Here is a 17,376-nt window from a genome sequence, read left to right as displayed (position 1 = left end):
GTCCTGAAACCAAGTGGAAGTCCCTGCAAGCTGTCGCTTTGATTCTTCCTTTCGGAGATGAAACAATGACAATAAGAATATATGCGTCTTCTGCTGGAGAAGCGTGCAGGAGGGATTTTTATGCATGACTGGGATGCTTGGGAAATGCCTCGTGACATTCTTTTCATGACAGCAGATGTTGTAGGTGGAGGATGGGGAGGTGGGACAGGACAGGGGATGACAGAACAGGAAGCAGGAGATTTGTCACAGAGTAGGGGCAGAAATTCCCTGCTTTTTAATCAGTCGATTACCAAACTCTGCCTCCTTACAGCAACACGGTGCTCTCAGTACTAAATGAAACCTCAGGTCATAAACACTTGTCACTGGGGTGTCTATTCAGTATGTAACTATGCAGAGAAGTGAATATAAGGTACATAATTGGACGATTAAGACATTCACATTATTTGTACTTTGTCAAACAATATTGGTTTGACAAGTGATCTCTCTATAGCAAAGTAGCAAGAATAAACTGCCTAGGACAACCTAGGCAGAAATGTTCAAAGGATACTTATCTTCTAGTTGACACCAGATATAAGGATTATAAATCATTATAACTGTATACTATAAAGTCATCAAGTACTAAGTGTTCAGTGTTAAGATGATGTTTTGTGTGAGCATCTTTGTTCAAAGATTCAAAGGACAAGAGTCGCCAAAGCAATAAATGTAATAGTATATATCATATTAATTATTAACACATTTCAATTCAATGTATTTGTATAAAGCTTTTAACAATTCACATTGTCTCAAAGCAGCTTTACAGAAGTAGAGAAACAGAATAAAAAAAAATAAAAGTTTGAAAAATTAAGCTACTATATATTCTAACATTTATCTCTAATGAGCAAGCCGGAGGTGACGGTGGCGAGGAAAAACTCCCTGAGATATGAGGAAGAAACCTTGAGAGGAACCAGGCTCAGAAAGGAACCCATCCTCATTTGGGTGACATCAGACAGTAAATAATGTAAATGTAAATAATATCATTTTTACAACAGTTTATAATTGTGAATCTGAACCCTCGTGAGGAATTAATGGGTCAGTGCAAACACTGTGTTCCCCACAGACACAACAGTGACTTCTCCCTGCCAAAGTCTTCAAATGATCGCTGATGAAGATCCGACCATAAAGCTGACTGACCACATACAATCACATACACACATTTTCTAAACTTATATTTGACAACTTTTTTCAGATACATGATGTGGCTGTATCTCATAAATGTTTTTCACATTGTGGGTCCTCACCTATAGTACTCATACATAATACATACAACATAACACATACATAATGCACACAGGATTTACTGCCTTTCCTATACTGTTGAAAACTGACATGATTGGATGCGTCATGTTGCATTCTTCACTCATCTGTTCATCCTCTTTATGTCTTCCCTGCCACATTCCCTACATCACTGATGTATAATAACCTACCATCTGCTTCTTTCCATTATGGGCCATAGCTGTCAGGATCCTGCCCGGACTTTGGCCACGTGCTTTTGTTTATGTTCTGTGTTCACATGTCTGCCTCGCCCTTATCTCTTCCTCCCTGCCTCTGCACACCTGTTCCTGATGTGTTAATTGTGTTGTGTATTTAACCGTGCCGCGTTGCCTATGGCGGTGCAGAATCCTTGTCTTCCTATGTTGTCTGGTCATGTCATGTTTTGTCGAATCCTTGTCCCTGTTTCGTGTTTTTAGTTAATAAATTCAGTTTATTTTACGCTATCCTGCATTTGGGTCTGTTTTTATCCCTGCATTGCTGACAATAGCTGTATAAACATAACATATTGCATTTGTAAATATATACAGAAAACCATCTGGAATCTGCAGATCTTAATATAGATCCATTTTTATTTCCTATCCATCTTATTTCCATTTAAGAAAGAACTTGTTTATTTAAAGTATGTCAGGTTTGAGTATAGCATAAATACTAAGCAGCAGGCAGTCATAAAAAAACAAAACAAAACAGTATTTATATATTCGCAATTCAGGGACAACATATTTAAATCTCATCTCAGAAATTTTATTTTGCCTTATATCATTTTAAAGAGTGCACACATTTCCCAAGCATATTAGGAAAACATTTTTGTTGCTTTATGTAGGAAAAAGGGGTCTAAATCAACACACATTGTTTCTCTAACCATTTGCTAAATCTTGGTTTCAAAAACAAGCAGGTTTGAGCTCAAGTTCCAAGTCATTCCAAACGATGCCCTACTCTAAACAGTTATCAACTGACTGAACCTTTACAAGCCCTGGGAATAAACATGTACACAATGGACTGAAAATGTAAGACACTTATAAACACACTATGACTAAATAGTAATAATATATCTCACAAGTACAATGATTTGCTTTGTTTAGAAATGGCAGAAATGGCAATTATTTGGATATAAAGAAATCAAACACACCGCTATTTAGTAAATGCCTGAGTAACACTTATCCCATAATTATCGGATAATGAGGTGCACTTCATACTGAGTGCCAATCATTCCACTCAACCTAGTGATGAAAAGGAATGAGGCAGAAAAAGGAAGGCAGAACAAGGCACAAACAATCTTAAAACATAAAGTATATGATTTTGATCAAGTATATTATGGAGACAGATAATAACGTCATACATTAGCACTTGCTATGTTAATCCTCACCTGGTGATTTCTGTCATGTAATTTGTCACTTTACAGCAAAGTGAGCTTCATTGTTTATGACAGTGACTCTGAACATCTATAACTTTTAAAGAGATCCAACCAACTAACACACACACACCTGACATGCATTTCTTTTGTTCCTTTAGCAAGATGCCAAGAAAATAAAAATAAAGAAAACCTCAAAACCTCATAGATACAACCTTGTACAAGAAAAAACTCCACCTGCAAGAAGCTGGTGAGTATCCAACTGCCTGAGACCTATCTCCTTTGGGAAGTCTGAAGTAGAAGAGCCCAAGAAAGTTTCTGTACCACAGCTAGCCTTGCGTGGATGTAAGGTGAGCTCATCTAATTAATGGTTTTCGATCTCGCACAAAACTCAGACTATTTCCTACATTTCAACTTGCCAAAGCCTGACCCCAATACAAAGGTCTATTCTGTCTAAGATTGTCCATCATCTGTCTGCCAGCTAACTGGCATTGCACTAACCTCACATTCCTTATCTTTTAGGTGGTGAGCTTTACACGATTTACCAGAAGCGACCCGATTCATATGACAGGTACATTAAAATACTGCCACCATTCGTTTTCATATTAAGTCCTATTCAACTATGTGCTCTATGTGGGTCTCTATTTGATAAACTGCTGCGAGGTGTTTGTGAGAATGGCTTCCTGCAATAGACAGATGTCCCATCTTTCAGCCATTGGATACACCATGACCCTGGTCAGGATAATGCATCTACTGAATGACTGTGTGAAAGAGGGAACTGGTAAATGGGACCAGTTTTTGTCAGGGTAGCTTGAAAACTGTTGTTCCATTATAAAAGTATTTGAAATTAATCAAGGGGAAAAGAAAAGGGGATAGACTATACAATAAAATTAGAGAGCAAAACTGATATAGATAAAATGCATTGACCATACTGTAAGGACATGCATCCAGACACGGTGCATTGACCTTTGCAGTAGCATGTGTGAATAAAAGGAGAGTGTAGCCATTAAAATGGATGCCTGAGAAGAAGCAGCATTTGGCCTTCCTCCTAAAGAGCATCGCTTGACGTGTGCGTGATGTCTGGTACACATGAATAAACCTTTTTCACCCTTCTTAGAGTGACAGGTAACCATAATGTCTTTCATTTAGCCCACAATCACACACACCTGGGCAAGGATTAGCACTGACCAAATCTCTCCCCAGCACTCTCAATGGACTTATCCACCCACAGTTTTTGCCTGCACATATTCATTCGGCTCCAATCTCTCAGCAGGATACAGGTGACATTCAAAAGTCCTGCTGCTCTCCACTGTAGAACAGCAACATTGTGTTTAACAATGTTACACAAAAAAAAATCCTCATTGAATGTCATGTTTTTTGAAAGCAAAAAAAAATGCTAGTTATGTGTAACACTTGTTTAGATCTGCCCTATATTTTGGTGCTTGCAAGTGATGCGTAGAAATGGTCACTCACCCGCCCTTAATGTAGTCTAGGAAGGTGACTTCAGTATCCACTAGGAATGACAGAAGTGTTACCTAACAATGGAAAGAGAGCAAGAAGACAGTTCTAACAGAGCATACTGACTGCCTCCAGCAAATTATTACACCTCATTAATTTTTACCGTTCCTAACATCCATTTACTGTAAAATCCAATCAGAGCTGCACTAATGTGACAGTAGAAATTTAAAATGATAGCATATGTAATTGCACATACAGTAGTTATAAACGCACTATGCCCTGCATATATTCTACCTACCGTTCCTGAATTGAGGTATTTTTTCTTCTTGCCTTTTTTCTTTGGATTAATGACCTGTTGGGACAGACATTTTACATACATTTGTCAGAGAATCATTTGCCAGCTAGAATTGAGGATGGCTAGATCCGGAAAAACAGCAAATATCATCAGTCAGACACATAGTTTGTAGACACCTGACCATCACACCCATATAATTTATGTTCCTCCCCCAATCAGTTGCCATGATGATTGAAGAACACAGTTTTGCCAAATGTTTTTGTATGCTAAATCATTACAGGAACCTAGAGACGAAAACTGTTCCAGATTGACAGTGCCCTTGTGCACAAAGTGAGATCCAATACATGCTTTTCCAATGTTGGTGTGGAAGAACCTAGAGCAGCGGAAGGTCTAGAGCAGCGGTGTCCAATCTTATCCAGAAAGGGCCGGTATGGTGCAGGTTTTAATTCCAACAAAGCAGAAGCCACACCAGAGTCTACTAAAAGCCAAGAACAACTGATTAAACAGGTGGAATCAGGTGTGGCTTCTGCTTGATTGGTACAAAAACCTGCACCAACAACAGCCCTTTGTGGATAAGATTCCGATCAATTTGAGGATGAATTGGAACACTGACACACACCTCCTCACTTAATATCGGTGCCTGAACAGTAATGGTCTTGTGGCTGAATAATGACCAATTCCCACAACCTTGCTCCAAAATTTAGCGGAAAGCCTCCAAGGAAAAAAAAGGTGGAATATCTAACAGAAAAGAGGACTAATGAAATGCAATATTTCAAAAGCACTCATGGGTATGATTTGTCAGGTGTCCACCTTCTTCTTCCCATACAGAGTACATTGTGAAGGTTGGATAGCTCACTTCACCTTACATGGATGTTGGGCCCATGCATGGTTGGCCTCACTGGAAGCAACTTACCTACAGAGACTATACAATGGTACAACACACATAAAGAAGATGGGTGTCTGCACCAAGACGTGGAATTTAGGCCATGTCTTAAAATGTTTATTGTTGGAGTACAACAATGATCATTTTCAATGATCATGTGCCAATAAATGAAGTCACTTATTTTAACTGTTTATTGTTAGTTAATAAAATGCCCATAGAGTCTTATTGTTTTTTTTTTTTAGTTTTCCGTTCTTTTCTCAGGTAAACATGTTAAGGTTCTCATCAGTGGCAACTGCTCAGACACTCCAGATCCAACACATGAACATTGTGTTGGAATTTCAACATTATTTTTGTTCTGTTTTTGTCACATAATCCATGTTATTTGTTGCTGTAATTAATTGTCTTTGAGTTACAGGAAGAGAAGTATGAAAAAATGTGTAAAAAAGTGTATAAAAAAAAGATATTTGATATAAATGTAGGAAAGCGTGCACACACACACACACACACACACACACACACACACACACACACACACACACACACACACACACACACACACACACACACACACACACATCCATTCAGAGGTACAGTGGCTAAGAGGGTGAAAGCTATTAGCCTTTGATGAGATGTTGTTCCATAACTGCTCTGAAGTAGTTAGCTTCAAATAAACAGTTTGTGTGAGTCAGAGGAAGAGAGAGATTAGAAATAGAAAATGTTCATGCAGACAGTCACAAGACCCTCACAAAAGCATCATTGATGGCAAGCTGACGAAAAAGCCGTTCGTCCTTAGACACGTTAAATTTGCATCCATGCCACCTCTCACAACTGATATAAAACGATATAAAAATATATGTCAAAGATGACAAGATTGTGAATGAAAATTACATAAGTTAAAGTCTTGTAAAAGAGAATCTAAAATTAATAAGTTACACAGCAAACATTTTACTACACTGATATACATAGATAATTATTCTCCTGGCTTTATCCAATTTAAAAACATACCATATGTTGTGTGGTTAACATTCTGGACCAAAAAAAATTATAGTGATTTTAGAAAGAAATGCAGAAATGTTCCAATTAATATTCTCTGTCAGCTGACAAATCTGCTTTAAAACATTCTGCCAACTTCCCTCATTTAATTCTTGCACATACATCAATGTCATAAAGACACCTCGAATTCTCTAAAAACTTTACTGTGATTGTGTCTATCATTAATGTGCATGGCTTTATAGTTTTAGTTTCTTATTTTACTCAAAAAAAAAAAAAAGCATAAGCTGTTGCATGTGTTGTGAGAAAGGCATATGCATAAAGAAAGAAAGCTGCGAAAGCTGGCAGGTCACCCACCTCATATACATTAAACTGGGACTGCCCTCTGGACAACTCTCTGTAGCTTGTGCTAAACTCGCCAATGAAATCGTGGCTGTATGTGCACACATGCGTTCAGACATACACGTGGAAAGAGTACACACAAAAAAAAAGAGAAATTCATTTCAATATAGGATAGGATGTAGTGCATAATATGCAGTTGTATAATCTCCACCACTTCTTAATTCTGTATCTCACATTGAAACGGGTTTTATGATCAAATCATCTTTTAGCACTTGTGTTGTGTTGCTCGTTTTTTTTTTTAAACACTTTGGCAGCTGTAAAAACACAATGTGCAAAATACCATCATCTATTTCACTCCTAAAAAACTCCATGGCTAAATGACTATCACCATAAAAGCACTAGATAAAGAGACTTATGCCTAGTTGTGCAAAATAAAATGATCCATTCATGGTATAAAGGCTGACATCAATCAAATTAAAGTACTTCTAACATCGCATGAGAAATTGAGAAGTCATGATAGCGAATGTATTAACGATATGCTTTAAATGATGGTTTGAAATCTGCAATAAAAATAACTTCCAGCTGTTTGCTGACATACTGTTTTATTTTGTATAATATCGCTGCCTGATTTCTTTTTGCCTCACCAGATTAATTAAATTCCAAGATTGTGTCAATTCATTTAACTCTCTACTAAAGTATCCGTGCTTCCGTGTTTCCTTTTCATATCCACAGCTTTGGCCCACAAAAGATAAAAGTTATACTTGTAATTAATTCCTTGCTGACATTCTGTTTATGTTGAAATGGTCATAATGTGTTTATATAATTAAGTGCAATCAAAACCGTGAAATAACTAACTGACTAATAAACAACTAGACGACATAATTTAAATATTTAAAGAGACATATTTACAAAAAATATGCCAGACTACTGCTCAAGCCTCACTCTAACAAAATAACAGATCAGACTAAATACAATTAGTACTATAAATGATATTGATACGATATTGTCGATTAGTATATAGTCTGTTGGATGTATACATTTGCTGCATATAACTATAACCTAGGATCTAATCGAGAGAACAATTCTAAGAGTATAGAAATCTGCTTAGTACTTGTTTGTGTTTTATTGAAAGGTTACAATACTTTACCTGCCATCTCTGTCCCAGTCATACACTTCAATCTTGATTGTTCTATATTGAGAGATTGAGAGAGAGAGAGAGAGAGAGAGAGAGAGAGAGAGAGAGAGAGAGAGAGAGAGAGAGAAAATAGAATGTCAGATTGACCACTGTACACTAATCTCGTTTCACACCAGCCTTTTTTATGTTCAATTTTGCCTCAATCAGTATTTGAAGTATCTGAAGATGAAGTATCATTCTCTCAATAGCCAGTAAGCAATTTTCCATCGACTTACGCCGGCATCTCTAACTGCAATTTTTTTTTTACATTTTACTATTCACTGCATGGGCAATCAGAGCAACTAAGGGAGAGTTCCAGAGATACAGAGAAAAAGGTATGAATCATAGACTGCTATGCTACAAAAGCTAGTCATTAGTGTTACATTACAACATGAGCAGTAAATTGGTTTCCTTGGAGCCTACAGAGAGCTGTGAGGTTTTAAGTGCTTCACGGACCCATTTAAAGAGAGAGAGATTGCATACAAAATAGGGTTAGATTTCTTCTGGATGGCTTAACTGTCATTTGTCTGAATGTTCTATAAACCTGGCAGAGACATGAACCAGTGCCAGATAGCAGTTTATAACAAGAAGAATGGTTTTGCACTAATTTTTCAATGTTTAGATGCTCAATTTCTATTTACCGATCTCAGTTTCTCATTTCTTAGTATGCAAACTTATTTGAAACCTTCGCTTAGATATAATTTCCAGCTTTTGGAATTACCGCTGTTAGCAGCTGCACAACAAGTGATGAGCGCGCGGCATGAATTTCTGTTTGTCAAAATCCACAGGCACTTTGTTTGGCTGCATTCTAACAATAGCCTGTCACCAGAACTAACACAGCAGCAGGACACTCAGCACTTCTCTACAAGAGTGTACTGCAGAGTCTTATCTTCCTAAACACACCCCTACAGTCCTCCGAACTCCAACACATTCAATCACAGATAAAACAGAAACAGGAGGCGATAATCAGTGCTCCTTCAGCCAGGGCTTTAAGTCTTATAGAGGAAGAGCAATGGGGCACTTTTGGCTGACACTTTAAAGTTAGCAGTATCCAAAATGCCTTATAAAACAATGCATTTTGCATTTAATAGGATATCATTAATGAACAAAACTTTATAACATTTCCATTAGGGATGTCAGGAGGAATTTTATTCAGATTTTTAAAATACTTGCACAGAAAAAAAGAATTTAAATACAAACAAATCCTAATTAAATAAATTTTATAGTCTATAACTAGTTTTTTTTCCACAGTCTGCAACAGCATATTATGTCATATTAATTTGTGTTACGTTATATTGATAAATTGGAGGGCGGGGCATGGGGCGTGGGAGATCTGAAACATTAATGTGACAAATGTGCAAAAAAAAATAAAAAATCAGGAAAAATCACCACTGTATATTTTAACAGGACCAAAGTGTGTGTTGCTGTAGGACGACATCTCCGCTATTATCCTGCTCAGTGGAACAAATTCAAATCATTCACACTGATGTAGCCAGTGATATAGAGCGGCACTTTAAATGCTATTGCAGCTGCCTCAGACTGTTTATAACTAGAGATGCCATTTAGCTGATATCAGTGTCAGGCAAATATCTGGCCTGAAGGGGAAAAGAATGACTTTCGTCAGATTCTTTCTACTTTTTTATTCTGATGGAGATGGAGGATCAGTGGACTGCTGGTGCTTATGGAGACCAGTGTCATTTTATTTTTTGGTCCAACTGCTAGAGAAAGAAAAACAAAAGTTTTCACCTGGAATGTATATTTAAATATGATACACTGGTATGAGAAACATGGCGCATAATTGGTTCAAATCCTACTACACAAATCAGCTGAGGAACAAATACATAGAATGATTTCTACTAGTCATATTAGATTATTAGTACAGATTATAATCTTTTCACAATCGAATAAAACATGTAAATTAATACTGCTCTTATCTATAACAAGTATGACTCACAAAATGTCAAAAAAAAGAAGTCCAAAATCAGAATCACAAGTAACTAAGACATGCCTCTGTTTTAAATAAAATGAAAAGACTTGAGGTCCTACCTGTCATAGTCTCCATTGCACAAGGCTCTGACAGGGATCTTGAAAGCCTGCCATACAGGGTTCAAGGTGTTCTTCACAACTTCTGTCTTATGACAAATGGTGAATCTGTTACAAGCACAGACGCACATGTCACACATGCACAAAATAAGTGAACAATAATAGTGAATAATTCTTCATATCCACATTTATACACAAAGCCCTGCCATTTATCATGTACACAGGACTACTAATGGCTTAGATGAAAAGTAAAATGTGCAAGTTTGTACTCAAAGCAGTTATTGGGGTTAAGTATTGAGATTAACCAGAAAACCACAGCTAGATTCAAAATATATGAAGTCAAAACCATTATTTTGAACAGCACAGTAGACATAATTAGAAAAAATATAATTCACAATGTTGTATTTAGTAATCGTCTGACAGCCTTTTACTGAAAATGCAGAAATCGATTGCAGTACATGTTTTGTTTTGTTTTTTAAACTAATTAGGGACATGTTTGACTGCTTGCACATCACTGATTTAATAACAGTATAAAAAAAAATGCATCGATAGCAAAGGTCGCATTATATAGTTACTTCAGTTTAGTTGCCATAGTAACAGCAGGGCTTAGAATTAGCTTATTACATAGAACCAAAGTAAGACAAAAATCAGTCAGGCATGTTAAAATAAGGCATGTGCATTTTGGGTAAAAATAGCAATAGGTATAATTGTCTTAAGATCAAAATTTTGCTGCAGAAAAAAAGGAAAGACCAAACAAATAATATATATATATAAAGAAGACATAGCTGTAACACACAGTATACATGATAAACAAGGATGTGACGAATAGAATTGACATACTTTTTGAAATACATTAACATATCAACTTACTGGCCACTTTATAAAAACCATTCATGCTGTTCATTCATGCAGTGGTGCAGCGTTACAAAGCATAAATCATGCAGATTCAGACTGATAGCTTCACTTAATATTCATATTAAACTTCAGTAGGGGAAAAATGTGATCTTGGCGTCTTAGAGAGTGGCACAGTTGTTGATGCCAGGCTGGTTTGAGTATTTCAGAAACTGTTGATCTCCAGCAGATTTTATTTTAACAGAACAGTGTGAAAACTTTGAGCCTGTGTCTTGACAGCTAAAATGGGTCCTATGATCCAAGTTCCTAATAAAGTGTTCAGTGGGTGTATATATACATGTTGATGAGCACATTTTAATAAGCACGTTGCCGTTGGCCTTCCGAAAAACATGACTTCTTCCAAGACATTTTCTCTCACCACACTCCTGACCAAGATAGTAATGGAGGATTTACTTATAGACTTGACATGCTGCTTTGGCAGATTTTTCTGCTGTTCAGCTGCACACAAACCTCTTTTTATCCACTTTACACACACAACACAAAATAAACCCTTTATCATCTGGTTACAGAGTTACAGCAAGGACAGCAGCTCAGGTCAATATTATTAGGTCAAGGACAGGCGGTTATCATCATTGTCATATATTCAGCCACCTCACTAGAAAGCAGTATGTTCTGAACTAGAGATTATCTGATATGGATATGTCACATTTCACAGTGCATTTAATAAGCACAATGACACTGACTTTAGAGTGCACTAATTAAAATATAAAAGTTATGCAATTAGAGACAAAATGTACCTCTTTTCCAATTAGTGAGAGTAAAACTCGGAATAATGAACACTCGCTAGACAGACAAATTCTACATGTCAATTAAAATACATTTTCCCTATGATTAAATATTTATTTCTTCATTTTTAATTACTTTTTTTTTTTTTTATCATGTCCGATGTGGACAAGCCGATAATCTGATTTCTTCATCTGGGTCATTAAAAAATAAGGAAGCTGGAAAATAAATGAACAGCTGGTAAAGATGATCGACCAGTTTGGCCAAGATTGATTCTTTTTAAGCAAGGTATATGGATTGGCTACTCTAAACTGCCCCTGACCCTAACCAAGACAAAATGATTCCTGAAAAAAATGAACACGTGATTGATTGATTCATCCTGAATGTGCAGGATTCATTCCCTGTGAGTTGTGAGTTTGTTAATCAACTGAAACAACCTTGTAACCAACAGATACCTTTATGTACAGTATGAGAGAGAGAGAGAGAGAGAGAGAGAGAGAGAGAGAGAGAGAGAGAGAGAGAGAGAGAGAGAGAGATTAATAATAGAGACTAATAATAATACTTATTACACTAAGAACAATCCCAAGCCTTTTCTTCCAACACATCTCTCATCTCTCTTATATTCAGTAAATCTGTTAAGGGGAGTTATTTATTAGCTCATCATAATTTTGTCTGTTTTTGTGTGATTATCGTTACCTGTGAATGAGGTTATGTTCAATTTCAATTAATTTATATTATGTGAATTTTCTATGTGAACAGCTCACTGATGAATTGTTTTTTTTTTATCTGGAATGTTTTGATAGCTCTAATTTTGATATGTCAAAATTAACAGAAGTTCAATTAGAGGTCAATGCTATGAAATTCACACTGTTATCTTTGCCATTGGAGCTTATTCTTGATTATTTCCCAAAACCTTTTAGGGAAATGTTAATATTCTTAATAATTCTGTCAGGTTTAACAGTGTCAGTTGGCCTTTTCTGTGTCTGTATAAATTGACCATGTGGTAACTAGCTAAAATATTAAATCTGTTCCATAAATTTGTTCCAACAGTTTTCTCATGATTTAATCTCATAAACAATGAATATATTATAATCCTTCCAATATTGAAAGGATAATTTGACATCTTTTGTTTGAAGCTTAACTAGCCTACTCACGTTCCATCCTCGTTGCTCCGGTAAAACACAAGGAAAGGGTCAGATTTGCCAAAGAAATCCTTCTTGTCCAGCTTGTTGCCACAAAATTGCATCATTACGGATTCCTGTTGACCAGAGACACAACCATTGTAACACTAGTGAACAATAATTAAGTATTTGGCAACCAGATCTTTTCAAGCAGACGATATTGTGTGACTGCAAAATAGTCTGGCAAAGTCTTTTATATTTGTGTAGCTGGAGCCAGGTGGCAAAAATATGGGAACAAATGAGAAATCCTTTTGACAAGCATGAATCTTCCTTACTGCCAGGGTGCCATAATGTAATGGTAAATTACATAAAATGAATGTATTGTTAAGTAGAAATCTATAATCTACATATATGTGCTCATGACACAGTATACTCACAAACAGTTTGTTTTGCAACAAAGTTAAACAATGGAACAGATCATATAATGAATAGAAGAATATTACAGAAAAAGAATAGAGGTAGCTGCTAGTAGTTTTATGTATATATATATATATATATATATATATATATATATATATATATATATATATATATATATATATATATATATAATGTACTTTAGGGAACCTAACACTAAACCTAACACTCAAGGGAACCTAACACTTGACACCTAACACTAAAGTTGTGGGTTCGAGTCTTGGGCCGGCCATGACTGAGGTGCCCTTGAGCAAGGCATCGAACCCCCCCAACTTCTCCCCGGGCACCGCAGCATAAATGGCTGCCCACATGTTCAGGTGTGAGTGTGTTCACTGCTGTGTGTGTGCACTATCTATGGGTTAAACGCAGAGAACAAATTCTGAGTATGGGTCACCATACTTAGCTGTATGTCACGTCACTTTCATTTTCTTTAAAGTACAGCGATTTTCTTTTCATATACCTGTTTGCATGAAACTTGGATTAAAGTACCGGGTCAGCCATGATACAGTACGTGAGTTAAGGGGTTCAAGGTGGAAGCAGTGAAAGTTAAAAGTTATGGGGCTTGAATCTCCATCCTTCTAATCAAAATCTAATCTCCTCCTTTAACCACTGAGTCAGCATATTTCAGTTAAAAGAAACAAGAAATACTTAAGAGTGTGATGCAGGGCAAAGACAACTTACTCTGCAATTGTTCAGTTCCTCAACCTTCACAATGATGGTGCCACATTTCTTTCCAGGAATGCCCCTGTTGATGGAAAAAGAGTCCTTTCAATCCTCAGTCAAAGTAATACATATCTATATACTGTATATGATGAAGTGCAAAGTGAGAAGGCGCATGGCTGCAAGCACCAAAAGACCACCTCACTTATCAAACCCCTCTTGACAAGCTCAATGCCAAACAAGCCAGACCCTCCAGCACCTCAATGAGCTGGCAAGTCCTGGATGTGGAGTTTTGCCATCTATACCTCAAATTTACCCAAGACATCCCCTGTTTCTTTCAAGATGAATGGAAGTCCATTCTTAACCCTCCATGATTCCATGACTCTGGCCCAAGTCACGATCCTGGTCTGAACTGCCAAGGCAATGAGGGCACTGTCGGTCACTTTACCTCTGCCTCCTGTCTGTGTTCAGCATGTTGCAACTTCAAGTTGCTACAATTAATTATTTTCCCTTCAAAATTCTAAAGACATTTTCCTTCTCACCTTTCACAACTCCCACATGGATGGCTATGCCTTAAGGGCATAATCTCTAAGCTCTGAGAAGGTTGCACACTCCACTGTGGGAGTTTTGATGCTTTTCCTTCTGAATCTTCTTAGGAAATTTGCCATTTGTGACACTGGTAAAATTTCATTCACCTTCATCTTCTTCATCCTGCTGTTTTTAATTGTAGATTTAGAGCCTAACATTCAAAACCCTCGGTGCATGGCTGGAATACACCCTGCACGCTCAGTCCACAATGAGCACCACACACAAATTCACAGTCATTTATACTTTTGTACACCATTAGTACATGCAATACTCCTCATCAAGAAATTAATAATTCGCTGATATTAATGTAATGTTAATATAATTGGTGTTTTAACTGGCTTTTCTATAGGAAAGACCCATCAATGTGACTCGGTTTGGAACAATCCAACATATAGCTGTGGTGACCTTTAAAGTCTCTTCTATAGACTGCAATTATTTAATGCAGACCCTGCTGTCATTGTTGCTCACATCTCTAGTTCTTTGTTCTAGTTCCAATTTCCCAGGTCTTTAAGTAGTGTTTTGTATCTTCCAGCTTTGATCTTTATCTATGTTTTATTCCATGTATGAATGTTTCGTGGAAGACTGCTATAATACGACACTGCATGCATGCATGTCTTAATGATTCTGGTTCTAGCTAGCTAGAAATACAAACATATGTCAGTAGTGCAGTTAAACCGTTGGATGCTACTCTGTGTATAAAAGGACTCAGAGCTCTGTTCAGCACTCAGAGGGAGGTAGAGGTTTCAGCAGGAAGTCTGGTTTGACAAGTTAAGTAAGAGTTTTTTCTCATTTCCTCTCTTTATGTACACTGAGAACAGATTGTTGAATACACATGCTGTTAGCTATGTACACAATCTATGCTTCAGTGTTCATAAACCTTTTCTATGAGTCTCAGTCTGTAACACAACAGAACATTTACACTTTTTTAATAAAGCCTGGTTATTTTTATTAGTTGTGGCTAATAGTCACTATAAAACCCCTGCTGTGATTAAAATGTCTATTTTTGCATATAATTCTTGAAGAATCAAACACTAGGCTGAGATTCCTACTACTCAGTTTGAGCAAGCTGCACACATACAATTATAAAGTTTAATAAACTCTAGCTCTTGTACGGCTTCCTGCTTCTTATTCTCAAGGCAGGAAACTGTGACAGAGGCACAACTGGGATAGTGTCCAATAAAATAAAGATCATTTCTTTTTGAGACTGTTCACACATTGATGCAACAACTGATTTAAAAAAAAAGTGTCATGTGCAAGCACTTTTCAGTGAAACATCTTGGGGGGGAAAATACAATCTAAAAAGAACATAACCTAAAAAGCTTTCTGGTAACACTTTATAATAAATGTAGTTTATTAGAACTTTGTGAGCATTTGCATCATTAAATAGAACTGACTATTTTATAAACTATTAGATGTGGGGGATGTGATGGCCTATGGGTTAAGGTGTTGGTCTACAGATTTGAAGGTTGTGAGTTTAAATCCCAGGTCCATCAAGCTTCCCCTGTTGGGCCCCTGAGCAATGCCTTCAACCCTCAATTGCTCAGTTGTATATAAGGAGATTAAATGTAGGTTGCTCTGAATAAAGTCATATGCCATAAATGTTAGAGATATATGTGCCATTGGAAATTTAGTCCTTTTTTATATCCCAATTTAAATAAAATTATATTGAACTCCAGATCCTTTAGTCCACCACTTTGCAGTCAGTGCTGGGATGCTGTACAGACATAAACCCCCATCCAGTGGAAATGAATTAGAACACATCCGGATGTACAGTTGTAGATTGAGTACTATAATCGAATAATAAGCCTATCAGCATTAAGGTCTTGTGGGATGTTCGATGTTAGGTTAGGGCATATTCTGGGCCTTACATTCACCAGATGATGAAGAAATCAATAATCATTTCCTCCAAAAAATGTCACCAACCAAAAGACACATCACATTTTCATTAAAATGTGGCAAGGAAATGTTTCTATAATAAACAATAAAACCAACATTTTAGCAGTTCAATTGAGCAAAAATCTCAGTGCAGTAGTGAAATGTTTGTTCATTTAACACATACTGCATTTGATAAACTCCAGTGAAGCTTATATTGATGACAGCAGATTCAAGTACAATGTGGAAATCTTTGTGAGAACTGGATTTGAATAAGTCATTTTGGATCTGATTGGCTATTATTATTATTATTATTATTATTATTATTATTATTATTATTATTATTATTGGGAATGGAATAGAAAAGTGAAATAACATGCAACGTCAATCGTCATTTCCTTTGTGTTTCCTTTACGGCTGCCTTTGGCTCTGTAGTGCAGTGTAACCTTGAAGGCTATCACTTGCTATAAGCGGATACATTTATGCAGAAAATGGATTTGAACTTCATTTTTATGACTTTGGCAGCCACTCAAATACTTCAGCCTCTGGAGTGGGTGAGTGACTCAGCAACAATTGAGATACATGATCTGGGGATAGATTCCTCATCTTTAAAATGTGATGCAAGGAATATGACTTATTTAAATGATCATACTATTTATGAATTCTGTGGCATGTTTCTTCTATGTTTTAGAGTAAACATTTTACTTTTATTCTGCTAAAGTAAGCCTGCTAAAGTAAGCCAAACATGAAATATTTAAAGGTTTTGGACGAATATAAAGTTTCTCATTCGCTACTGTGGTACATTTACATTGCCAGCATTCTGCAGGCTCTCTTTTCTTTAACCACAAGGCTACCACACGCCCTATGTACTGGTACTATGTAGTGTCTGTATGTATACAGTTAAACTGGTTAGGATTTTACTAAATTTTTGCTTTAAAAATTTAAACTTTATAAAGTATGCTGATTTTTACTTTTCATTACTTAGTGATGTGGCAGCATCCTGTAGACCTATTGCTAATGGAGGTATAAAATTAGGTATATAATTGAGATTCTCAAATATTCAAAATCTTCCAAAAATTAAAATTCCAAAGCAATTCTTAATGTGATTTAACAGGCAGTAATCGAATCAATAAATGTCATTTCTTTTTATCAGTCATTACATTTCAATCTATCTGCACT

The 17,376-nt window shown here is 36.5% G+C and overlaps 1 protein-coding gene across 1 annotated transcript in view; it reads right to left on the bottom strand.

Moving 5' to 3' along the window:
• LOC113645880 (copine-8) overlaps nt 1-17,376 on the bottom strand; it is a 103,729-nt gene that overhangs the window by 26,683 nt on the left and 59,670 nt on the right. The window contains exons 7-13 of the mRNA XM_027151820.2: nt 13,759-13,822; nt 12,634-12,737; nt 9,848-9,952; nt 7,775-7,816; nt 6,643-6,718; nt 4,416-4,469; nt 4,133-4,194 (exon numbers count right to left, since the gene is read on the bottom strand). Of these exons, the coding sequence (XP_027007621.1) occupies nt 4,133-4,194; nt 4,416-4,469; nt 6,643-6,718; nt 7,775-7,816; nt 9,848-9,952; nt 12,634-12,737; nt 13,759-13,822 (507 nt within the window). The remainder of the gene's footprint in view (nt 1-4,132; nt 4,195-4,415; nt 4,470-6,642; nt 6,719-7,774; nt 7,817-9,847; nt 9,953-12,633; nt 12,738-13,758; nt 13,823-17,376) is intronic.

This window comes from Tachysurus fulvidraco, chromosome 19 (genome assembly GCF_022655615.1).
Source record: "Tachysurus fulvidraco isolate hzauxx_2018 chromosome 19, HZAU_PFXX_2.0, whole genome shotgun sequence".
In the NCBI taxonomy this organism is placed as follows: Eukaryota; Metazoa; Chordata; class Actinopteri; order Siluriformes; family Bagridae; genus Tachysurus; species Tachysurus fulvidraco.
Note: the sequence above shows the minus strand (reverse complement) of the source record. Positions and strands in the feature narration are given on the sequence as shown.